The 26,961-nt window shown below is 42.2% G+C and overlaps 1 protein-coding gene across 1 annotated transcript; it reads right to left on the minus strand.

Annotated features, from left to right (window-relative positions):
- Window positions 1-607: 607 nt before the first annotated feature.
- Window positions 608-23,973, minus strand: MIDEAS (mitotic deacetylase associated SANT domain protein). Its single transcript, XM_057403897.1, has 12 exons — window positions 22,332-23,973; window positions 16,620-16,937; window positions 15,546-15,891; window positions 15,026-15,092; window positions 10,392-10,534; window positions 9,375-9,478; window positions 7,920-7,995; window positions 6,710-6,798; window positions 5,429-5,578; window positions 5,058-5,231; window positions 4,463-4,662; window positions 608-3,090 (listed from the first exon to the last, which is right to left on the minus strand). The coding sequence occupies exons 1-12, from the start codon at window positions 23,784-23,786 to the stop codon at window positions 2,862-2,864; spliced, it is 3,351 nt and encodes a 1,116-aa protein (XP_057259880.1). The 5' UTR covers window positions 23,787-23,973; the 3' UTR covers window positions 608-2,861.
- Between the last annotated feature and the right edge of the window lie 2,988 nt (window positions 23,974-26,961).

The following is a 26,961-nucleotide window of genomic DNA, read 5'->3' on the forward strand; positions in this document are numbered from 1 at the left end:
TCTCTGCAGATTTGTCTTAACCAAAGGCGGCACATACATTCTTCTAGTTCAGCATCCTATTTTCCAGCTGGAGCTATACCCACTAGTCCATACTGTCCTTGCTTTTCCTAAGCATCTGCTCCTGATCGCTATCAGAAACAAGACCTGGAGCTAGACTGAGCTTTGGTTTGTCCCAGTATGAAGAGTGTCTGTTTTCCTCTAAGGGATGACATACTGGTTTGATTTTACACTCTTTTAGCAAGGACTGCAAAAGCATCTTTATAAGGTTTTCTTTAACCTTATTTCAATTCTCAAGTTTAGCCAAATCTCCAGTCTAAAAGGAATCTTCATTTTTTTGCCATGTTCCTCACTGTGTGCCAGTTCCACCTCCATTTCTTTGTTATGTGTTTAGGCCTTCCCAGTCTCGGTTAAGTAACTGTACACCCCTCTACTTCTGTGACAGTGGCATTCCAGGCAAAGACAACAGTATAACAATATCTACATTATCTTAAATCCTTCTTAGATACCCTCACAAGCCCTGCTTGTTCCTGAACTGTTGCCTTGCAGTTCTCAAGATCGGCAACTTCCCAGAAACATACTTTGGAACTTTGTTTAATTGCATCATTGATTTACTGGAGTTAATCCCAGTACAGCAAGTGGACCACAGGGTCCAGCTGCTTCACCTCCCGTCCATCCTGAAGCAGTGTGCTAAAAACACCGTTCTCTCTAATAATGGTAGACAAGAGTTTTCTCCAATTTACAAAAGGAAAAACAACCAACATTGAAATTCTTAACAGGAAGACTGATTTGTTCAAGCTTCTGTTTAAAAGACCAGTAGCTTTGAGTTTTGTAGCCATTTTTGCATGATCTTAACAGTTCGTGACATGCCATCTGCTTCCACAGCTTAGTTAGTCAACAAGACCCCTGCATGCAGGGACATGGAACAGTTGTCCAAATGCTGAAAGGAAACCTAGTTTTGTTAGGAATAGAAAAACACAACCTTGGCAGAAAATTGAACACTTAAAGACAAATGTGTCAACACTGGAAAAACTGTAGTCCTTAATGGTACTCCTACTTATTTTGTAAGAGTAATAACTGTTTATGTCAGTAAGAAAAAGGATTCTATGCAAAGGCATATATATGTCAAAGCAAGCATACTATACACAGCCTCCCAGACTTAAGAGTGAAGCAACCATAGTTGTATAAAACCTGGGGGCAGGAAAAGATTGGCAGATGGCACGTTCCATAGTTAGTTAACCTGGAATTTATCTAGCAGCTTGAAGGATTATCCAGTCTGGAACACACTGTAGTTCATGTACAGCAACCCCCCTAGGATCCCTGCTTGGGAATGCAGCAGTGACCAGCTCCTTTGGCATTTGACCACTGGAGCAGCACACACACGACCTGACACAGTGCCAGCACCCAGGAGCCAGGGATCAGTGCTGCATCTAAGCACTGGCTGGGGGGAGGGAGCTGAGCAGCCAGGGTAGGAACTAGGACTGACTGTGAAGCACAAGGAAGCTATCTGATCCTTTGCATCTTTATGAAACAATGATAAATGTGGGCTATAAAGATGTACAGAACAATCCTCTCCAGATCTAACATCAGTGTCATCTGGACCACTTTACTAGTTCTTAACTCTCTTACCAGCAGGCTTTTGGTGGCTAGAATCTGTGGGCCATGAGCATGTGTTAGCTCTAAAGGAAGAGTCAGCCTTTCAGCAAAGAGCAAGGCCCACAGCAGGACAACATAGCAGGCATGGCCCTCCAGCCACCAGTGTGGAAGTGACAAGCTTCTCCTGCGTGCACCTACTGTCTGACACAAGTACTTGGGAAACTAGGGCCCCACCGCACTAGCTCTTAATGATGGCAATTTCAGGGAATACAAGAGGGCTCCTGCAAGAAAGAAAGGGATGTGTTGAGAGGTAAAAGCCATTCACAGAGGGATCACTGCTAAAGATTAGTGTCCATTCCACCCATTTCTCAGGTGCACACAAGAAAGTCTTGGTTCATTTTCACTAAACAAACTTGCTCCCATTTATGCAAAGTCAAGCCCAGCAGTTTACATTTCAAATTGCACTTGTGAAGCCCAGACTACTTTCCATTAAGTTAATCAAAGGCAGACTATTTTGTTTTCCAAGACAAGACAACCCACAAGGCCTGCGGCTATTCTAGTCCCACGTGGTATTTTTACATCCATTGCTGCATTCTTAATGGCATGAACAACGAACCACCTCTGGCTTCCTTTTGAAAAAGAAAACTTGCTCTCTCAACAGGAAGAAGCCCGTCTTGCTCACCCCACTTTTGTGAATCAGAGGCCAGAAGTGCACACCATCTTCCCACAAAACTTATTGGCTGCCTGAATAAATGCTCAGAAAGAAAGGCAGGAAGTAACAGGAAGGAGAACTTGCTGAGAAAGGAAACATCTAGAAATCACCAGTGTCACAGTAACTGGACACACTTGGCTCAGAGCAGAGCAACATTTTCTTGCTCCAGTCTGGAAACCTTTATATCCAAGAGTCCTGTTAGCATGATTCCTGACAAGCACAAAAGAAAGGTCTGACTGACCTGAGAGAACTTCCTTCCGCTGCAGGTGACATTGTTCTATTATGTACCTCAGTTATCATTATAAATAGAATAGAAATCTTATTTGTTTAAAAAAAAAAAAGAAAAAAAAATTCCAAGTTGAAACAAATCTTTTCATCCACCATTCCGGCTTGGTCAGTACTGGCAAGGTGAAGTGGAACATGTGGCATGAGGAAATGGCAGCACTAAAACTTGAGACCTGATAGTTCAGGGAAGAAAAGTGCAAGCAATAAAAGTAAAGCCACCAAGAGGGAGGTTGGGTCCAGCCTTGCTACTCCCTCCATTTCTGCTCTGCTGCTATATTTCTCCTTCTTCATCCGAGCTCCCACTGCTGCTTCCACTGCTGCTGCTCCCACTCTCGCTGCTCTCTTCCTGCTGTGCCTGGCTGTGGGCTGCTGCTGCTGCTGCCGCCGCTGCCACTGCTGCTGCTGCCTCCTTCTCCTGCTGCTTCAGTGCAGCTGCTTTCTTTTCCTGCTCTGCGTGGCTTTTCATGTGAGCACTGCGGCTCTTCACCTTGTAGAAGACCCTGAGGAAGCACACACATACATTAGCATTGGCCTCTCCTACAGCCTCCTTCATTAATTCTCCAAAAGAGCTTCTGCTGCTCTAGCCCCAAAAGTTTGTGAGCTTCAGCACAGGAACTCAGGTTGGCACTGGCACAGAACATCTACAGCAAACAGCACTTCTGATTCTGTGTGTGCCAGCACTGGGTGGAATGCCAGCAGGACATCCCGAGCACCCTCAAATTGCTCACTTCATTTCTTAATATGTCTATTTCCTCTTACTTTTTCCTTCAACTCTTAAATGTTTAGAGAGGCAGTGCTAGTAATAAACATGGAGGTGAACAACAGCCGAATGCCACTCCTGAGCCTTGTCCACGCAGCCAGAAACACTTGAGCTTTTTCCTCCTGACTTCATACTTACGATCTATCTCTCCATCTTTCCTACTAACTATTTGGGTTTTGCACCAAATGCCACAAGAAAAGTTAAGACACCATTAAGAATCCTTGCTTGCTTCTCCTTTATCAGTGGCCAGGACCAAATCCCAGCTGCCTGACTTCTCACAGCACTCCCCTCTCCAACGCCACACGCTCCCTGAGGGCACAGAGACAGGGCACCTTGTCAAGGCCAGTTAAGTCCCAGCCAGAGCAGGAATCTGTCAACAGCTCTGATGGCATAATTAGACAGAATTTGCATTTTCTTGCCATCCCCTTGCTTGGTGCCTTTTTTAAATACAGGTTTCACCACTGGTATGACAAGACCACTGTTTTAAAAGTAAGCAATTTATGTAGGGAATTCAATTTTCTTGAAGCTTGTGAGTCTGTTGGCAACAAACCTACAAACCCTACTAGCACTGTCGTGTAAGGGAAGACAAATGTATCTTTTACGGACACAAAAGATAGGTGCAAGTTTAACCAGATGAACTGTGTGCCCATGGGCCTAATACCTGCTGTCATAACAATGGTAGTGTCTTGCATTTCTATGCCACTGTTCATGAGTAAGTCTACACCATGTTCTTAATAGGTGATTTAGCAAATATATAGAAATTACTTGTTCCAAAAAAAATGGCATTACAGAAGGGCAATACAGGAGCTGTTTGAAATCGCAGCTTAACACCAAATAGTGCACACAGTTGGAATGCAGGTGGTGTCTTATTCCATCTGAGTAAAAAACAGTCAGCAGGGGGTAGTTACCCAAGTAGTGGTATCTAAATATCAATATATGTAAAAAACCCTAATCTGTGAGTATTAGGGGGGTAACGGGTCATTAAAAGTATTGCCAGTGTCTCTGGCCTAAACAGGCAGAAGGAAAGCTCATCTGAGAATAAGCTTCTACAGGAGATGCACCACTGCAGTTCTGTTACTATTGCTGTATTGCTATGATGAAGTTTCTCTTACCTGCCACATTTTTTACATGGAAATGCATTTTCTGTGCTCTGAGTTTTACTGGTAGCATCTGATTTTATCTTCTGTTTCCGCCTCCTCCTCTGCACTGGAGCACCAATAGGCTTTCGAGGCTTCACTGTTGCCTCCCTTGGCTTCCTTCCAACTCTTCCTGTGACAGTGGCCTCCTGACTCCTCAGATTGGCATCATTGGCCTTTGGAGAGAAGGGGACAGTTAATGCAAACTGCAACTTAAACCCACCATCAAAAGGAAAACAATGTCTGAGCTCCTCTGCTTCATTTATTCCAGGGTTTTATTTAATGAGAAAGCCTTCAGCATATTTTCTGGACAGTTCTCATCATAGTCCTATGTGCACCAACCACAAAGAATTATATTGGTTCCCTCCCCCACACTCATCCCTGTTCTCCCACCACAGCACACAGTCTGGTTTGCTAGGAGTACTCTAAGCTACCTCAGCCCAGCCCCCTGCTCTGGGAGAAGTCAGAGGTGGAAACTTTTTACATGCGGAACTGTTCACCTGCTGTTTTCTAAACCAGTTGCAGAGTGAAGGTGGCATGGAAAGCACAACATGCACAATGCAGCACTTACTGTTACACCATCTTGTAGTGTCTGCTCATCTTTGAGAGGAACTGTGCTGCTCTTTCTGTTATCCAACCCTTCCTCTGCCTCCTCTTCCTCCTCCTCTTCTTCCTCCACATGCCCCTGTTCTTCACTATAGATGTCCCTTCTGGGAGGAAGAACACGTGCAAACCTATGGGAACTCTTCACCAGAAGATAAAGGAACTGTTAATTTCAGTGTTTGTAAGTAAACATCCTTACGTGACACAGGACACGGGTTTGAGTCTGGACTCCTCCACACCGGCCAGACTGTTCTAGCTTTTGATTTTACCAACAAGTGAGACAACACAAATTCAGACTTCACACCACCACCCAAACATGAGAAAAATTAAGGAAACTACCTTGATGTCTACTTCAGCTTCATCTTTTATCGATTTCTCGTTAGCAGCATCAATGTCCCCAAAGATTAAGGTCCCATTCCGACCAATTTTCACCTGTTTCTTGTATGTGTAGTAGAATTCCACACACTGGGCCACCGTTTTGGTTTTTATCTGGTGTTTAAAACACATGAAAGTCCAGTCAATAACATGATTTTAAGAAGTCTCATAAATAATTACTAAAGGTCCAATAAATACACTGTATTTTTCTTTCCTCAGTAGTCTCCATTCCACCACAACAGCCATTCAAGCCTTCTTTTCTGTGTCATATTCATTTGTATGCCCCATCCATCCCACAGCCCGTCCCCCACTGTCACTGTTATTCACTGGCAACTACAGGACCAACTTTCCAAAGAAAAGATGGTCAGTGTAAAGGTGACAGAACCTGGCATTTTGTAAACTTAATGCACCTCTTCACCTCTGAAATGTTCCAATTGAGCTGTCAGGCTTGAGAGCAGCCTTTCAGTTTTACGGGGGAGCTTTATTTTCCAGCAGCGCTTCAGAGAATACCAAACCAAAAATGGCAAGGAAGCTTTGCAGCCCTTTCCCATTTTGGCCACATGCACTTCATACACATGGTGGTAGCCAACGATCAGCACAGACCTGTGATGGTCTACAAGTCCTCTGTCAGTGATCTTTCTAGAAGTTTTGGCATACATTCTTAGCTTCTGGGCTTTTGCAAGTTGAATGCCTTTTATATACAGCTCCTGCTGTGATTTGCAGTGATTTGCCCCCCACTGAAGTGTCATGCCTCATGAAAGTAGATGGGGGCAATCATTTTTACTATCATTGTCATAGTAAACTAGAAAGAGAGATCCTAAATGATTCATATATCATTCTTTGGTACCTTTCACCTGTAGCAAAGATGTGCTCCTATTTAGTTTTATAAGCAAGCTATTTAAGCTGAACCAGAACATTACCAGTGCTCTGCTCTGTAAATACACCCTGCAAAAGTGGTATCTGCAGTGTGAACTAATGGAACTAATGCAGGAAGTACAAGGATTAACTAAATAAGAACAGCAAACCAAACATTATTGTTCTAGCTTTCTAGTGAGATTTTGTGCTGTGCTGGATAGTAATATTTCTCTGTAATCTTCAATCCAGAACTTCATGCTTAATACTGAGGTTTCAGGAACTCCCTGCATTAAATGCTCAATAAACATGTAAAAATATATCAGGAATGTATTACTGCTGTCATTTAAAAAAAAAAGAAAAAACAACAAACAGGGCAGGAAAGTAACTTACAAGCTTTTGGACCAGGAAAAAGTCTTTCTTGTAGATTGCAATGCCTTTGTTGAAAAGTTTTTTTTCAGCAACTTTCCACTTGTCTGATCCTGTAGAAAGAAACAGTTGTAATGGAAGTCATTCCAGTTGATTACTCTTATACATGCTTTGCCTTCAAGACCAATACACACATGCAAAGGTGCAGTCTCTCATCACACCTAATCCAGCTTCACTGCAGACTACTGTTAACCGGTCCTCTACTGCTTCAGCCCTCCTCTCATCACTTGCCCTGTGTTAGATCTAGTACTTATCACCACAAAAATGTGTCAAGTAGATGAGCTAAGATAGTTTGCAACAAAAAAAAGCAGGGTGAATAGACACACTTCGTGGTGACCTGGTCATTAGGTTCTATACAAGGGAGATGATGGGACAGGAGACCAGAGGTTCTCTTTCAGCAGCAATCCACTGTACTTGAAGATGCATTGTATCTCAAATATTCCTGCTATCCTAGCACCCTTGCCTCTAATAATAAACACATTCTGGAATTTCCTCCTGCCATACAGGTATTACTCAAATAAGTTTTCCCAATCATTACAGTAAGGGTGTGTGATAATGAAGAAATGTAACCTCTGTGCTTTGTAGTGTCAACTATTAGACATCTACTAGATGTCACTTTATATCAGGTCTTTCAGGTGGCTGGGGTCACTCTTAGATAACTGAAGTCAGTGTCAAACACCTGACTATTTTCTAACTGGGTGCAGTATTACAAAGGCAGTTCATGGCATTTAAATTCTGCAGAAACACTGACATGCATCAATAGTTGGCTGAGCTTTCTTCAGCAAGCTTGAAAACGCTTCCCATAAAACCCCCTTTGAACTGCACTCTAGAAACCTATGCCAACAAGGCCGTGGTTCTGAGGTTACCACAGCATTTCTGTACGTACTATCTATCTTTCTCTGTGGCTTAGTGTAAGGGATCACATTCCCTTTTTCCCATAAAGGAAATCAGAACACACACATGCACATATTCTGAGAGATGCAGTGTTTCTTATGTTTTAAGTGTCATAATTTGCACAGGCAGAACTATTAGCAAGCCATCATTTGGTTTATCAGAGAGAAGAGTGATCTTTTCATCTTACTGTAACGTTCAAGAGTTCCCCAAAAGAGCATAAAAGGATAGAAAAATTGCTTTATGATAGACAGGCAGCACAGAGTTTTTCTGGCTAACAAACCTGTGTAGTGATAATCTGCCAAAGGGTGGGTAGGTGATCGTACTGGCCTCTGCAACAGCAGTTTGGTCAAAGCTCCCTAAGATAAAGACAAACAAAATAATTCACTTAAGGTCTGGAGTATTTAAATCAACGATCAGGCAACTGTTAATCCTCTCCTTTCTGGTAAGCTCACTGAAAGGAACCATAGCACAGTTTAACATTTGGGACAGTTCAACATTTGGGACAACTTTAAAAATCACATTCTTGACTATCAAGACTGAGTTTTGGGTACCACAGGCAAGTGTAAGCTCTCAGCTCCAATTCATATCTCTGTGAACTGATGCTTTCCAATGCAACCACCACAGTACTGGGAGAGAGTTAATTCCATAGACAGAGACCATGCAGCAGTTTCTTCTCATTTACCGAAGGCCTCAGTTACATACCCGCATCCCAGACTGCTGCCCTAAATGATGTCCGTCTGACACATTCAAGTCACTGTGATCTTATCTCACTTAACTAAGCAATACTTCAAAATAAAACACAGCAGTCATGTGACAAAGATTACACACAAAAAAAACCAAACCTCTCATGCTTTTTACTTTGCATTTAAACTAGAAGTGCTTTCAAAGTTAGCAGGAAGGAAGGAGTGGAGTCATGCTTCCATCAGCAGTTTAAACCAGCTAACAGTGAGCTCCTGCTCCTCCCTAATGCCAGCAACAGTATTCACAATGGTAGACTGGTTCTGGGGCCCTTACTAGCACAAACCTAACATGAACACACAGAAATTACTTTTTATTTGTCTTCTTCTCCAACACAGACCAATGCAGTCTCACAAGTGTCAGTGCTGGCACACTACAGGGGCAGAAAACAAGCAGCCAGGCAAGAACATGGGATATTGCTGATGACAGGGCTGATTTATACCAGGTCAAATCAATCATAGAGCTATAAAAGGATGACAACCCTGTGCCATATGCTATGCTCTGCTCTTTGATATTACCGCCCAGGGGTGTCAAAAGGCATTATGAAGGTGAATCATGTCTTACAACACCAATATAAAATCAGCAGCACAGCTGTTCCCTACAAGTGCAGGGAAGTTAAATGGACCTGCCAAAAGTAAGGGGAGCAAGACACTGCATTATGGCCTCGGTTTCAGCCCAGCCTCTTATTTTTCCTTCCAACATGGTCATCTTCTAAGAAGACAACATTTAAGATTCATTTAACAGTCTCGGCTCACTCACCCTGTCAGTCTATTTGTTAAAAAGCCAAACATGATGAAGTTGGAAACATGCGAGACAGTAAGTGAACATGGCATGATACATCAGGCAGAACCCACTTTAAGGACATCCAAGGGACACTAAACAGTGAGAATTAGGTGCACAGAAAGGAGTTTGCAAGGATTTCCCCTCAGGAATGACAGGTTACCTGGCCTTCATTAACATTCTGACCACATCAGGGTGAAAAGCTGGGAAGACTCACCAGAATGCTTCCCTTTGCTTCATGTAAGAAATGCAACGTCAGCTCCTGGTTGGTTCCAGCCCCAGGAAAAATGCTTGAACAGGCAGCAGCTAGCAGGTTTTCCACTGTTTCCACAGAGGTACCAAACAAATTCAGATAAGAAGATTAAAATGGAGTTTCCTACAGGATTCGCACAGTTAATTAGCTCTTTTGAAGCAGGGCTAGACATAACAGAAAATAAAGCTATTGGAGAAGTTGAATGTCCTTGCAAATTTATCTAGGTCAAATCTGGATGCCAGAACCACAAGGTCATGTGGCATTACTCTGCATTCAGCACTATTTACACATGGAGTTTCTTGCAAATCTCCTCTCTCCTACAATGCCTCCCCATCTCCCTTCACCTCAGAGACTTCCTGAATCTCCCCTTATATTTTAACTTCCTTTTCCCCATACCCTTTTTTCTCTCTCATCAGAAAGGTCTCTTCTAAGTCTGCTCACTTCCTCTTCCCTTCAGGATTTATACACGCCAAAACCTATGCGCACCAAACAGCAGAGAGCTGCCCAAGTCTGGCTACTAGGTTGCCACAACTCCTGCTTCCTCATCCTGACTTCCACCTACAACTTGATTCTTCCAAAATGCTATTATATCTAGAACACCCCTTGAAAATACAGAAGTTGAGAGGATGTGGTTTTCAAATGTTAACAAAGACAACGAAGCTTCACTGAGCAAAAGGCTGCTCTTTGCCTGACTAGTAACAAATGGTTCAGTTTTACCTTAATTAATAAGATAAATCAAATTTATCTTAATTAATGGTCCAATTTTATCTTAATCTTAATTAAAAACCCAACCCTATTAACCTCCCCACCAACACCTGCAACCTGGTAAGTTTTACTCCTAAGACTGTGCTCAAGACTACTCAAACTTGTCTGCGACTGGGAGCTTTAAGAGACTTTTAATTATGCCTGCAGTAGATATGTGGTTACCCCTACAGCTACTGTGACAATCCAGTCCGATTTACCAGCCTTCCACATTCTTACCATTCTCTTGGGTGACTTTGTTGGTTTCCAGGTCACCCCACGGCTGCCACACCAGCTCTGCTTTATGTTCATCAGCTGCTGCCAGAGATCTGTCTTGGAGCAATGGGATTTCTGCTTGAAAGCGAGTTCCTACATTTATTCGCCTGCAGAAGAGGTAAGATGTAACAGTCAGCCCCACTTTACAATATCCAGAAAGTCTCCATCTCTGCTAGAAGCACTAATTATGAAATTGAAACACAGCAGGCTCTTGCATAAAACATGAACAGCTTTCAGGTGCTGCAGGTTACATTAATAAGTATGACTCAAAAGGTGAGAGGTTTTACATCCATTACCAGTTCCCATTGTCTTATCAACAATGGTTGAAATTGTATTTAAATTGGGATCCCCTAATAACTGCTCAAAGAACAGTTACTAGCTTTCAATAATCATCACTTTTTGAGAGGCTGTCACACAGACTTCTTTTATGGCAAGTTTGCTCTTCATGCCTAAGAGAAGCCTGTTTTAGTATTAATGTTTTGCCAGCCATAACTACAGAATTATAGCACTATTTATGTTGAAAAGGACTTCTGGAGACTATCTGGTCCAACTTGCCATTCAAAGCAGGATCAATCTCAAACTTTTGTCCTTCAGGATCTTGACACAAGCTAATATCTTCTAGAAACTATTTCTAATAATGGAAACAGAAAATATAAACCAATGAAAGCGGTATTGCTCATTCTGTATCAAAACTAAACCCCATTCTTTTAGCAGCAATCTCATACTTCTAGGGTCTGAATTAGCACACAGATTTTTCACAACATGCAATCCACATGCTTTAAGAGAGCATCCACAGAGATTCTACTCTTTACTAGCAAACATGATTTTGTGCACAGAGATAGGTAAAAACCACCATTAAGACTGCTCTACCAGACTTGGAGGTCTAGAGGTCTATACCAATAGTGCAGCAAGCAGTGAGAGCACGGATATCATTTGTCATTACTCTACATCTCTTACTCTGTGGCAAAATACACTGAGACAGCAGTAGCTACACAAACTCAGAGTGAAGTAAGTCCAACGACAACTTTCTAAGTAATATAGCGTAATATAGCAGTAATATAGCAACTATGCATGCAATTCAGAGGTCCAGAAGCAAGAGTCCAAGCTAAGATAGTAAAAAGACCCTTCAGAAAACAAAAGATGCTAGAAAACCAAGATATTGGAGAACAGCTGCTGCTCAGACCACTCAGAATATAATGAAAATCTCATATTCTAAAATAAGATATCTATGCTTAATGTGCAAAAGCGTTCCTCTTTCAGGACTCAGTCAACTAGCACTATACTGGTAGCACCTGAAATAGTAAAGGACAGATAAATAAGCTCTTTTTTTGAGAGAGTAGTCAGGCAGCACCCACAAGATGATTAAACCCTGGAGTTGCTTCATTGGAAAGTCTTGGCTTGGTTCTCCCTCAGCATGAGGGAAAACACAATTACCAGAGAAAAAGCATGATCTAGCACAATAAGGAATAGTAACAAAACCAGCTGAGAAATGCCAGCCTCTTCTGATCCTCTGCTGTTCTGAAATATCACTAAAAGACTTTGGTACCAAAAGGAAGGAAGAGGGTATCATTTTCTGTTGTGGAAGGGGAATAAGGGAAAACCTTCATTCTCTTTTTTCTGCTTAACACATCACTTTGGTAATTGCCTGTAAGCATCTGCATCATGAGATCTTGTAAGTAGGAAAAGCCTGCATTCAAAACAAATGGCTGACTTCTAACACACATAAAAAGATATTTTACAAACTATTTCTTTTGCATCTGTAGCAGATCCAGATCTACTCCCTCACACTTGAGGGGAATGGCTTACAATGCATGTGAACATAAATGAAGAGATACATTAGATAACTCCCCTACACACTTGTTCTGACTTCATCCACATGTTCTGCAGCAGCCTGGCATGGACGGGTTGGGATTCCCACTTGCACAAGCAGAATCTGCTGGATGCGCAGGCTGATGCTAACTTCCTTCCAGCAGGTGACACAGGAGGTTAATGTGGAGTCTTCTGCTTACTGTGATTAGTCTCCCTTATTGTTTTGGCCTGCAGTTTCACAGGGCAGGGAAAAGGTTATGGATTTTGATCCACCCTAGAAGGGATGACTGCTGCAAACTGACACACTGATGTCAGCTGGGAACAGATAAAAAGCCTGTTACTGCATTGGGAAATTTGGGAGATTGTGTCCTAAGACACAGGACTCCTCTGGCCTCACCTGAGAGAGGGAGAGAGGCAACTGTTGGAGTGAAAGAAGTGAGCTACATCAAAAGGCTATCAGAAGCTACTTTTAATATTAGAATATGGCATTCCTAAGATAGAAAAGCCCAAGAATTTGCCCTTGTACCTGCAATGCCTAAATAAAACCAGATTCCTACTGAAGAGTTCACCTGAGTAACCTGATCTAATTTGGCCTGCTCCAAGGAGGGGCTTAAACCAGATGACCTCCAGAAGTCCATTCAAGTTACGTTATTCCATGATCCCTTCACTAATGAAGCCTAGATTTCAGTATAGCAAAAGCTCTTGCCTGTAAGCACCAACAGTGTTCCTGGGATGCCCTGGTTTACAGCTGAGTGTGGTAGCATCCAGAATTGAGGCTGTGAATTGGGAAGGCAATTCAGAGCTGAGACACCACAGCTATACTTAAGGCTGGCTGAGGGGTGACTTCAAGACTTTGAAGCAACTGAACTAAAAAATCAGCAGGACACAAGGATCTGCAACATCAGCTGCCTGTTGTACTATTTCACAAAGAGAAAAACTAAGCTTCATTATCCCATTTCCTATTGCAAATCTCTGCAATGCAATGACCTTTCGAAAAGCATTAGCAAAAGGTCTTGCAAAGTATAAGCAATTAACACAATATCAGGTAATCACAAGCTATAGTCAATGGAGTCACCACTACAGATCAAATTAAATGTTTAAAGAAAAGCTTCTGGCCGTACTTCCTTTATAGAAGGTACGTCCACATAACTGGCTGCAACAGTGCTGCACAAGCTAGCTTTAGAGCAGCAAACTGATTACTTTGACAACAAGGAATGACAGCAGTTTGTTAATGTATCTTGGTTAAAAGTTAAGGCTATCTATGTGCATAAGCATCTGCTCAGTAAAACTGGTGACAGCAAGACAACTCTTTGTACATAACACCCTTTTGGCAACAGGAAACCAGTTTGTGTCACTAAATTACTATGGTTTGAAATTTCTGAAATCTGAAAAATGTCACACAAGACTAAAACTGCAGCTAACTTTATGTCATTAACTTCAGCAATTTAAACAAGACACAGTAGGAATGACAACTGCACCAGAGACAGGTCAAACATTAAGGTGGGGGTCAGGAGAGGAACGCACCAAAAAAATCTGTTCAAGAGGAGGTTCCCCTGGATTAGCGTGAAATGAACCACCAACAAGAAGATTAATTAAGCCATTTTCAAAACAGATTTAGACAACCCCAAAAGTGCTTGTCTCCATGAATGGGCTCAGTCTGGAAGGGATCTGCATAGGTGACAAGAACAACCTGGGTTCATTCAGTTATAACATCTGCTCAGGAGAGCCTGTAGCCAAAACTCAGCTTCAAACAGGAAGGCAGAATGCAAGAAGGATGAGGGGAAAAAAAAAGCAGACAGCAAATGCTCCAGTTAAAACATAAGCCATTTTGGAAGTAAAAGCAGCCTGGTATTTATTTGGGGAGACTTTGAGTTAAATATCACAAATGTTACAGGATATGGTGCAGTTAGAGCAGAGATTCCTGACTGCAGAGTCAGCAATGCAGAGCCATGTGGATGTTTTTATGCTATATGGGTGTTTCCATGCCATGCATCTCCACATTTAGACTTCACAAGAGCTCATTAACCTAAATGTAATAATGAATCGGAACTACCTTGCTGTAGTTTTGTAGCACTGAACTTCAGCTGGTAATACTTCCAGGTGGTTTGCAAGGGCTATGCTATTCTGCTTTTTTGCTACTCTGCTCAGGTTTAGCCAGACTGGCACCACGTCTAAGCTTGTAACTCCAGCTTCAATATCCTCAAACTGTGTTCCCTATGCTGTTGAGTCCACATATGCCTGAACTTTCCCAGCACACAGCCAGCTAAAAAGACTAATGAGGCTTATTAGCTCAGGCCACAGACACTGTATGCAACTGGCTGTAGTGCTTTCAAGACTGAGCTACCCCAGCATGGAGCAAAGTCATGTTCACAGTTGCACTGCAGCTAATACCCACCACAAGGATAACCTGCAATCTGAACAATCCACGAGAGCTAACTACATTTTTCCATACTAAGTTTTGGCCTCCCTCTAAAGAATCATTATCTCCTCACTCTAAACCTGTTTTAAGCAACAAAACAGGACAGATTAATGTTTAGCTAACCAATAATTTCACCCCAGAGCAGTAACAGAAAGCAGTTAACATCATCAAAATTATGAGGTGAATTTGCCCAAACAAACGTTATTTATCATGTCGAGTAATTTTTAAATAAAGGCAATTTTCAGTCACCAATATGAATAGCTTCAGTGTTTCTAAAACACCCATCAGCTGTACAGGGAGCAGCTTGAAGGTTCAGGAAGAAGAAAGGAAGCGCATTTACTACCAGGCTAAGAATCTACTGGGAACTTACGGTTCAATGCTGACCGGCGTGGCTTCCCCCACTACCGTAAGAACAGGAGGAGTAACTTCTGAACTGTCTGCAAGGAAAAGAAAAACTGCTCAGACAGCTCATCTTCGTACCTGAGATGCCCTTTTCACACAGCTTGTAAATCTAATCAGAGCTATCCATCTCTCAAAAAAGGTACCCATATGCTAAAGGGCTTTAAGATGACCAAGAACTTACCTTCCAGTCACCATCTACATCTTAACAGTCCCCTCAGTTCAAGCCAGGGAGAATCTTACTACAGAGGAACTGTCTTTTCCATTCCTAAGAACGTCAATAGGGGGTGTTGCAGATCACTTGTGAATGCAGTTTAAGGTATGCCCCGATGAAAGCAACACTGCATTTCCTCCATCCTAGCTCCCCCAACCATCATGAAGAAGACACAGTTCCACATAACCACACTTCTTAAAGTCATGATCTTCCTCCTATTACTCCATAGTTCCTAATCACAAAATAGCCAAGAAAGGAAGGATAAAGTGGAACTTACTTGATCTAAGCAGAGTTCTGTGAGCACTTTTAGGAGTCATCGGAGGTGGAACAGAATGACCACTTGAAGAGAGGATAGCATTAAAATACAGCCCAGATCCTTCTCTGACTGGACTAAGAATTGGTGGGGGAGTGTAAGGAGGTAGCTCGAAGTTCCTATCAGAAGGATGATCTGCCAGACGGACAGGTGACCGTAAGTGGCTCTGATACGGAGTAATGTTAGAATAAACAGGTGGTGCAATGAAGGTGCCAGCTTTTGGTGGAATGAAGAGTGGCTCAGGTCGTGGCCTCTGCTTTGGTTTCCGGGCAAAGCCCTCTGCTTCATCCTTTGGAACAGCATCTTCATGCTATTAGAAAAAAATTACTTTCTTAGTTTCATTTTGAAACCTCAGGTCTTTTGCAAAACTGCAGTGAGATGACAACTTTCTTTCATGGCAACTCAAAGTCTGGCTAGGACAGTTGGAGGGTGTCTCAACAGTTAGCACAAAAGGAAAGAGGGAGGAAGATGATGGGGAATGGAATGGACACAGGAGTATTAGGTAGCAATACTAGCTCCGAGTGCTTATAAAGTTGTATTTTACAAAAACTACCTACATATCTTGTCCAACCTAGTGACCTCATGGTAGCTTTAAAAGAGGACACAAAAGTATAGTAGATCACCAGTACAGACACAGGCTAAACACAAAATGGTGATAAGAAATCTTCATTTTGGATTTTATTCAGATACAGAGATAAGTGCACTACTCACAGCTTATTATCATCTCTGTATGTAAGGAGAAAGCAGTCTTTATTCAGCCAATTTATTCTAGTGTTATTCACCATCTGGCTTTATCATTGTTTAATAGTGGTGCATGGCTAGGCTGTACTAGCATTAGCTGTAGGTAGGCCATGAAAAGCTGGTGATGTCCAAATATATGGCAATATTACAATGGCAAAAATCCACAGTCCCCAGACTATATCCATTCCAAGTTCAAGCCTTGAGATCAAACAACTTTAACAGAAAGGCTTAGGGATAAAAACTACATCGTTAAATCTACAGATCTGGGTCATCCTTGGTTTCTTACTCTATCCATACCTGATTTGAGGTTTCCATGTTAGTATTACGATTAGATCGCCTCCGAGTGACTATCACAGAAGGCTTGCGTTCACAAGGAGCTCGATCATTTGTTTGGCCTCTCTGAAGCTTTCCATCCTCAGACTTCTCTTTTCCAAGGTTCTGCAAGTCAATTTTTCTGACTGGCACAGACACGGGAATGATAAGAGGCACGAGGCTGTTATCCTCTCGGGCTCTTTTGGGAGCTGGTGAAGAACTGGCAAATTCCACCACACTTTTTGCAGCTGTAGGTCCTGGAGCTGCTATCAGCACACTCTTTTCTTCTGAAGTATCTGCTTCCTGAGAAGAAAAACAGATTCCTTAAAAGTTCTGCAGTACCTACATAATAGATCAGAGAGTATCTCACTTTCAGTGTATATCAAGTTTCTCAATGCAACCTGCAAGCTGAAATGATTTAGAAAAGAATTATTTGAGGAAAAAGAATACTTGAGGATTGCTTGAAGTCTCAACTGCTAGAATACTTGTATACATCACCCTTCAGTCTCACTTCACTACCTGTGGTTTGACATTTTATTTTCCAGATGAACTTGTGCCCTGCCAAATAACTTCCAGCAAAGTTTCTTCAGTTTTAGTAATGATCAAAAGCTGCAGGTTATTAATTTCAAATATTGGACCTCTGTTCCAGGAAAGACTGAACCATGATAATCTTAATTAAATCTCTCATACAAAAAATGGAGCTAAGTTTTTGCTGCATTTTTTTTTCTCATTTACATCACAGAAGCAACTTTCATTATTAAAACTGAAGCCTTTGAGGTTTGTTTGCGTGAGCCTGAAGGACTTTTCCTCAGCAGAATCAACAAGGCATACCTGCAAGCCAGCACTTTATGCACTGGTATTACAGCTTCCATGCTTCTGCTTTCTTTTACACTCATGGAAACCTCAGAAAACTGAGCTCCAAGGAGACGAGAATGAAGGATTAGTTACTGAATAAACACACAGTTACTGTAACACCAAATGGCTTCATGCACTGTTAGATCACTGATTTCTAGTCCTTCAAATGACTATCTACATGTTCATTCTTCATTCAAAAGCAGTTGCCAGCTCACTTAAAAGCTACATGTTAAAGTACAACTTTCCAAACGACCTGTTGTCTTCAGCCTTCTTAACCTCTGAAGAAGTGCAATCTACAAGCCATAGAAGATGCTCCTTTTGATGTTTCAGAGCTTCTCTCCAACTTAGAGCTCTGTTTGGAAAGCCTTTGGATAGAATTACTTATGCAAACTTACCAAAGCCACCATCTACTAAGGCATCTCTCTCTACCTGAACAGCTAAGTTTCATAGGTGGAAACCAAGGCACATTATCTCTCAGGTATGACAAAGAGGTCTCTTACCTGAACTTACAAAGTTTTGCAGAGATTTACTGAAGATCTCAAAAAAGAATCTATTGTGTGCCACTAAGAACATTAATCTTGATTTAAAAGCTAGCATAAGGAGGTTCTGTCAAGTATTCAGACACCACCACCACCACCCCCAGTCATTTCATTGTGGTCACAGATCATGAAAGCTGACTTCACTGATGAGAGAACATGCTCCAACTGGCCCAGGAAGAGTCAACCCATAATAGCTAGGACACTAGACTAAAGTCTGACTTTGATAGTATATTTATATTGAGGGAAGCACAACTGTGTTGTCACAAGATGTGTCAGTCAGAGCCTGGAGTTAGTGCTCTGGCTGCTCTCCAAGTAAGAGTCCTGGTATTTTCTGTTGCTTTTAAGATCAAAGAGTCCACTCTGAAGCACTAAGCCTTCAAAAAAACTAGGTGCCAAGCTTGAGCAAATAAAATCAATCATATCAAGAAGATTTAAGACTGCCTCCTTCCATAAAGTAAGACTAAGAGTACACAGAAAGGCTTATCCCATAAGTGACACTGCAGTTTATAAGTCTGACTGCTTCTTCACAAAGATTGGAGATATCTGCCCCACGCCACACAATGAAACATGCAACTGAAAAGTCACAACTGGCATCATCTGCCCCAGACTGCATTGCAGAAGGAATTAATGAGCCCTGAGAACCTCCCTTCACTCCAGGCTGCTGATACACACACCTGTACGTTCCCATGAGACTACCGATTCTGAATTTGGAAGGCATTCATCATGCTGACGGGTATGTTACTAGGGACACCGCTACTCTAGACAGTAAGGGGCTCTTGTAAATTGTTGGAGCCTCCCTCCACCACTCTTGGAAAGAGAGACTATGGATGCCTTTTTAAACATACAAACAGGCTGGAATCAGATACATACTTTCACAAGTCCTGCCCATATGTGAAGAAGCAGCTCACATACAGCTTCATGCTGCTGTATGTAGGCCTCCATTCATCAGGGAAATTTATGCTGAGGTCTGAGGTCTCCTAGCAGTGAGTTCCACAGTGTTTTGCACCACTGGTTAGACCAGTGCATTCATAGCACATTCTTTAGACCATTGCCTAGTGTAGCTGTTTCTAGTGCAAGCATTCCAACATACTTTCTGGGTGTCTGAGAGAATAACAGCAATCAAACAAGTAATGGCAATATGAATGTGTGAACAAGCACCAAGTCTGACTGATCTGCAAACTTCAGATACTTCCTGTGCGCAGGTCAAGAAACATGAACTAATTTCCTGACTACAAGCGGGAAATTCTGGCAGCAAGTCACACAAAAGATTTCTCTGGCTCTATGATCAGTTAATCATGCTCCTTTCAATTTCCAAGACTGGGAGGCAACCAGCAAAGGACTCTCTTCCTTAATGATGGGAAAGATGATCCCTTCAAGAGAAGGAGGAGAGCTAAACAGTAGCAGAGATAAGAGAGAAGGCACCACTGGGAACTTAATCTAAATAGTTGAGACATCCTTAAAGACGCTGTGGTCCACGCTAGAGCTTTTTTTGTTCATGAAAGATGGCACATACCTAATTTTACTAAGAGGGGACATGACCGATATTGGAATTAAGCTATTTGTTTCAGATCCCTAAATAGTTTTTCAACTGTTTGATTACACTCAGAGGTAAGCAGAAAGAAGTCACCAAACAAAGGATAGGACAATCCCTTGTAGAACTGCCGGGGATTTTCAGCTAGCTCAGCATCTCTCTTGCAGAAACCAAGGCAACTTGTTGCACTTCTATTTAGACTCTTGCATAAGGGATGAACTAGTGATCTGGAGTCCTCCAAGACATCCACAGAAACTCATCAGTCATTCTGGCATGGATCCTGTTTATCCCTCAAGTGGTTTCTAAACAAATTTAGAATTCACAGACAAAACCCAAATGGGACAGCTAGAAGAAGTGCTCCAAGGCCACTGCTGTGATCAGACAAGAAACCACACCAGCCTTTTCAAAACACTTGCCCACACAGCACCTTCTGACAGCATTCTGCATCACCTTGCTAACAGTAAAAGCAGCTTCTCTCTGCAGTCAAACAGAAGGGTGCCCATGAATGAAGGTGAGTCCAGAACTGGATATTCCTCCTCCTCCCCCACTCTACCCCTCCCTTTATGTGTGTGGCAGCTGATGCCCTGCCCTGTGCCAGGGGAAAGAGGCCAAAAAACCCTCTTTCTCCCTTCCATAAAGTATTTAAATCCAGACACCCTTTGAACACCATTTTAGATCTGAGAAGAGTTTTCTGCATTATCAGAGAAAAACTACACCATGTTTATACATATAACATTTTGTGTGAAATGAAGCCATAAAACCAAGAGCTGGAAATCTGCTGCAGAGACATAAGCAGCAGTAAGTTTGCACCACCTGAAAAAGGCAGGCACAGTACAATGGGCAGCTCAGGTGCAAAGCATCAGTTGTGACACTACATGTAGACATATAGTGCTGTCCAAAAGACTGTTTTTGCATAAAGTACACACACCGACACTGGAACATTCAAACAACTGGTTCAAATTATGAATGCATTGTCTGTCATTAATAATTTAACCCTATGGCTGCCTTACATGTTCTTCACAAAACCTATGCTAGAGGTGGCTTCTAGGTTGTTTGTAACAGAAAGACACTGATAAAGAGAAGCAGACCACTCTCCTCCAGTAAACGTTTTCTTTTTCTCCCTTACATGTCAGCCACCCCTCAAGCATGTAAAATCCATTAGACCTCAGGTAAGAATTTTATCATCTCTCAAAACATCTTCCTGAAAGCCTGAAGAGACTGAAACATAAAGAGCTCTTCTGCTAGTGCCATCACGGAAGCAAACAAGCTGCTTGCGTAACTGCAAAGAACAAAAGAGCATCTGTCAAAACACTTTTCTGTTTGGTCTTTACATTATGAATCAAGCTGCAAGCAGACATGCCTTCCAAAGGCCAATTTCTTGCTTCACCTCTCGGGGCCTTTTCCTAGATGCTCTATTTAGTTTCTTGCCATTCTGTGGGCAATCAGACTGCAATGTGAATTACAGGCCTTCCTGGAGTGCCCAGGAGAGTATGAGTAAATTGCTCATGCTGCTAACTACTACTAGTTTTCTATCAAATCTGCTTGCTCAACGGGAGTTAGAGAAAAAAGGATTGAAGACAGCATCAACAGTCACTTGTGCAAGAGATGGACTAGGCTATGGATATTTGCCTCATTGTTTCGTAGGTCAGTTTTTTCACTCAAAAATCACGTCCCTCTAAAGAAGGGATTGGAAAAAATGGCCACAAATGGACTAGGAAAAAAATGATGACAAGAACAAGAGAGGGAATAAAATTCCTTTCCCTTTGTTGACTGACTGGGCAGCAACTCAAGTGAAAAAACTATAGGTAAAAAGCATGCTCATGGTCTAACACCCATACTTCATCAGCCTCTGGCAACAATGCTCCCAAAGAAAAGTGTATCTTTCTCCTCCTAGGAGACACTCAATAAAAGATAAAAGAAAAACCACAACATAAAAAGAAAACATCAAAACCCCTCCACCCAAGTCAAAAAATCCACCACTTCTCTCCTCCTAATTATCAGTCTAATTAATTTTGAACTTTGTCATTTGCCACATGGAATACATACTGTACAGTTCAGACTGATGGGACACCAAAAGTATAAGAGTAGTGAATTAACTTACCAGCCAGCACTAAGCTTCTTCTCCACCTAGCCCTACAGAAGGTCTACAGGCAGCCTTTGTCCTCAGGTTACCAATCTATATTATTCGCTGCAGGTCATTCTCAAATAAGATACCATAGACAGACCTTTATCACTCCTGGTACAACTTCATCCAAGTGCGGCTTCTTCAGGCTTTTAGTATTTGCAAAATATTGAACACAAATTGCACTATGTAATTTTTAAATAGCACAGTTTAGAACCACTTCAACTGTTAAAACTGTAAAACTGGCAGGTAAACAGCAGTCTTTTAACATAAAAGGAAGAGAATGTTAATTGGTAAAAAGACACCAAGTGAACTGCACATACTCCAAAAACTTTTACTCTCAAATCCTGATCAGCTTGAGGCCTAAGCTGAAAACATTCATTTCTGAAGCTCTGGGCTAGAATCACATTCAGTATTAGTGAAATAAAACTGCCCTTAGGTGGTTTCACTGCACTAGATCTCTGTTGTCCCGCATCTACGAATTACAGTAGTTGAACTTACATACCAGCACTCCAGAGCTGCCCTTGCTGCACCACAACACTTCCTGCATCAAGATACTACCCTATCCTGCCTACACACCTAAATTGCTTTTATTTCATCTCTATTTTGTACTCTAAACCATACTATATTAGTAAGAACGCACACCTTACCTTTACATTCTGAAGAGAAGCCAGCTCAACAGCTTTTTGAGCCAAAGTTAGCAAATTGGCTTCTTGAGAAACACGCCGTCGCCGTCGCGTACTCTGGATGACACCACCTCTGACACCCTGAAAATCATTAGTTCTCTGAGTATTTTCTTCAGCTGCTGCTGCCTGTTTCTCTCCATCTCTACCATTCTGGGCTGTGGTTTGCCTGTCTGTTTCCATCTGGCACAGCTCACTATTGACCAGGACATCCTTCTGCCCCAGATCCAGTCTCTTGGGGTGCAAATAGTTGCTTTTGTTGTGGGCCAGTGATTCAGGTGGCTGCTGTAATGGGACCTCTTGCTGATGTGTTTGCCAGTGATGCAGAAATAAATTGCTAGGTTGTTCTTCTGACTGCTTGGAAGCCAACACTTCTCCTGCAGAGGTCAACAGGACACCTTCTTTGGAGAGTCGCCGTGACCTTCTTGGAAAGGGAATCTGGGTCTGAGGTAGCACAGTCTGTTGGTTCTGCTCTGTTAGAGCCTTGAATAGCTCCTGGTTCCTCTCTGTTTGCTGAAACTGGTGTGCCATCATGTGATGCTGAGGTGCTGCAGCTGCCACATGAGGCTGTGCTATGGAAGCAGTCTGCTGCAGGCTGAAGGCTTGTGCGGAAGCCTGTTGCTGCTGCTGTTGAGGATAAAAATTTTCAAACAGTTGTAGTTGGGGAAGAGCTTGCTGTTTTTGCTGAGCAGTAAATGCTGGACTGGAAGAAGCTGGGGCTTCTTGAAAGACGTGTAACAATTCAGGAAGACCTTGCTTTTGGCCTTGGTGACCAAACGCAAGTTGGAAAGGCTGTAACGGCAGACTCTGATTCTGCTGCTGCTGTTTCTGCATCTGATGAAAAGAATTCATTTGAGCTTGCTGCCTAACTAGGGCTTGCTGTTCCAGCTGAGCCTTCTGGGACATCATCTGCTGGACGGCATCTCCATACAAGTCCAGCTGTGACACAAACACGCCTTTCTCTTGATTTCTTTTAAGGGCTTCTGCATGGCCATAGAAGCCTGGGGCACCAGCATTGGAGTGGGGTCCTTTTGGGTTGCCTCCAAAAACCATACCATGGTTCCACATCGAAGGAGGAGATTGCCAGTGGCTGTCACCCCTCTCCGGCAACCGATTTCCCATTAGGGAATTCTGCCATTTAACAGCTGTTACTGCCTGGGGCATCATCATTGATTCTCCCCTATCTTGACTGTAAACGGAGTTCATCAAAGCAACATTGTTGGGGGCACTTGTTAATCCTCCTGCATGAGGAATCTCCATAGTTTGAGAGACCGGTATATTCCCTCCATGGCCATAGTACTGACCTTCCTTCAGCGGCTGCTGAGGTTCTTTTGATGACACAGCTATTTCCTGCTCATTAAAATAGGCAATTCGTTTCCCAGTCCTTTTGCTTGAAGACTTTTGCTGAGCCTGAAGATTCATGGTTCAGTCTATTCTCCCAGCTGCACACACTGTATTTACAATCCACCCATCCCTGAGGTGGGGGGAGGAAAGGCACAGAAGTCTCTCTTTTCCATTCAGTTTTAGTAATAAAGGGCAGGAAAGCAGTCCAGAGGAAAGTGCCTCACTTCCTTTTTCTTCACGTGTTTCTCTCACTTCTTTTCACTCTTATGCTTTGTGGTTCAGAGGCCAATAGGGTCCACTTAGTTACAGGTCCTGAAACAGAGAAGCAATTCCAATGAATCATCAAGACATAACCAGCATATAAACACGATAAGCTACAATGTGTCTGTCCCATTTCCCATGACAATGAAGATCAGGATGATACGTGTAAGAAATAACAGATCTGACCTACTAAATATTAAAACAAAACAACTTGGTTTTACCAAACAGATATCACACTGTATTTGTATGATGCAACTCCTAACTGCACACAGACTTCTGACTCATCACTCAAGCTCATCCTGAAGGTTTTTCTCTCACCCCCCCTCTCATTTGTCCGATTACTTCTGTGTCATTCTGTAGCCAGAATAATCTGGTTTTAATCTGAACTCAAAAACACAAACCAAAAGAACCCTCATGACCGGCCAAAAGAAAAATAACATGTCAGGCCACATTTCCCAAAGACATTTAAAATGCACACATGCACATGAATGAAGCCAAACATGCAACAAGATGCTGGATTTGGTGTTTTGAAGGAAAGGATCAGGTGGCAGACCATCATTCACCCCCCACCCCCAATCATAACAGTTGCTCTGCAATTAAGAGCTGTCTACCAAGCACCCGAGCACTGAAGATGAGGTCTGGCTCAAGCTGTTGCCCTCTCAGATGCTTCCTTCAACAGCTGAAAGCAACTGCTCCTGCTCAGGTCACACTCATGGGAAAAGTAGCTCAGGCAGATTGTTACAGCTGCTCTCAGACACCAGCAAGTATCTGCTAGTGCACAGCTACAAACGTAACAGGAGAAAGCCTTTCTGAACATGCAGTCTAGGACAATGCTACCCTCTCCTCTTCCACTGAGAACAGCTATCCACAAACTCAGGCTTTAAAAGCCTAGTTTGCAGGATTAAGGTCTAATGTATTAAAACATCCACTGGTATTCTATAAGGACACATAAAACCTTTTAAGAATCTTAGTTTTAAATTAAATTCTTAAACTACTAACACTCAAGTTAAAGCATCTCTATTGCTATCTCTTTTCAATACTCACCCTGTTCCACTTCAAATCACAATGCTAATGTATTTCAGAAAGGTTTTAATAAATTGTTAAAAACCTGTTCTTGCCTCCCTTCTGCTATAAAATCAAGTTTCTCTTGAGTGAAGCACGTAATACTAACACCCATATCTCCTCCAATAAAACCTGTGATCCATTTATCTCTCTCTATAAAATGAAAAATAATAAACCAAAAGCATACAGCACATTGCAGTCCTATAACTGAAGCTTCCTCTAAACGGATATGGCTACAGTGCAGATTTTAATACCGAGGTGGGGTTGGGAGCATGAGGAGGAGGAAAAGACAAAGCGTTTAAATGAACTTACGCAACTTCCACCTCAGAGGCCAAGCTTGGCTTCAGCGCTACTGGAACCATGGGCCTGTGTTTCAGAGTGTGACTCACTTCCTCAGGCAGTTACATAGCTGTTCCCCCTGCATTGCCTCCTCCTTTGCCCTGGCTACAAACCATGGATCTCTGCCACCCTGTATCACGGAGCCAGGGCGTTCCTACCTCCTCTAAGCACAACGTCTCAGCTCATTTTCCAATCCTCTCTGAACAGAACAAAAATAACTGTAGGAGAAATTATGGACACGTGAGATGGAAAATTCTCTCTAAACTGCAACTAGTACACAAATGAGGATTTCATAAAGTTAAGTTTTTCCTATTATCAAAACTTCGCTAGAAGAGGAAAAAACATCCTACAGTAGGAAACTAGATCCCTGGTAGCAAAAATGTAGAGGTGGAAAGGTTGCAATGTGCCTCTCAGGAGCATTAATGTTACACTCTCTCCTTGCTTTTTGCAGCACTGCCATAAATGTAAACCACAATACCTGAGGTAATACGACTTAAAAGTGGTGTCTGACAGCATCTTCCTTTTTCTGAAATCATCACAAGCTATTTTTCTCTCCAAACCAGACAACCTTGTAACATCTTCCTTCCACTGATGCTTCTGCATGCCTTTTTTATTGATCAGTCACATGATTCTGATAAAAAGAATGTAGTTTTTCTGTATATCAGAAGATACTGCTGCTACATCAAATTTAAACTTAAACTGCCCAAAAGCTGACATCCCACTTCAAGAGCCCTTGGGTTTAACCCTTCTAAAAAAACCAAGAACAGCTGATGCTGTTCTTAATAGTGGTGACTGAGATTTGCAACTACCACACACAAGTATCCACACATACAAGAATATACAGCACAGCTCTCCAAACCTCCACTTGTGTGGACTGTGGCTCTCTTTCTTCTATTACTAGATAAGAAGCCACCAGCATTGCAAAACCTAGTTCAGACCAGTTTAGAACTGCATCTACTTAGGAAAGAGACATAACAAAAGTATTAAGATGCAAAGCTTACAAAAACCCCAGTAAATTCAGAGATGACCTAAAGGAGGGAAAAACAGTATGTACTTGTGTGTTCCATAAAGAAAGTCCTAAAAAATATTACATGCATCTTAGGAAAGTTATTTTGTCACTTGAGAAGACTGTAGGGATTGAAGAACTGAAGTTGCAGCAGCACAAAAACCAAGACAGTGAAAATGAGTGAGGAAGAAAGAGATTTAAGCTGCCTTGGACAAAGGACACTTACTGAACATCCCAATTCTCCCAACTGCATGAAAAAAATAAAACTAGATCATCAAGAAAAAAAAAGATAATTTGGTGCATCCAGTACTAGATAGTAAAACAAAACATCACAACAACAGCTTTTTAGAATTTCTATCCATATAGAAAAACTGCAGGAAAGTATCTTCTAGCTCATCCTAATAACAGGAGTCCATAGTTTAAACTGAAGCAATGGATACTCAAGCTGAAGCATGACTATGCTCCAGGAAACCTCACACTTGACAGCTTCACTGACTGAGCATTGCTGGCTCTGTGACTAAGCAGGCTAACCTTCCTGAGGTTGAGGGATGAGCTCACGTTATCATCATCCTTGCCACTTACCAG

Source organism: Pezoporus wallicus, unplaced genomic scaffold (genome assembly GCF_028554395.1).
Source record: "Pezoporus wallicus isolate ANWC-B61680 ecotype Strahan unplaced genomic scaffold, APGP_CSIRO_Pwel_v1 contig_8673, whole genome shotgun sequence".
Lineage (NCBI taxonomy): Eukaryota > Metazoa > Chordata > Aves > Psittaciformes > Psittacidae > Pezoporus > Pezoporus wallicus.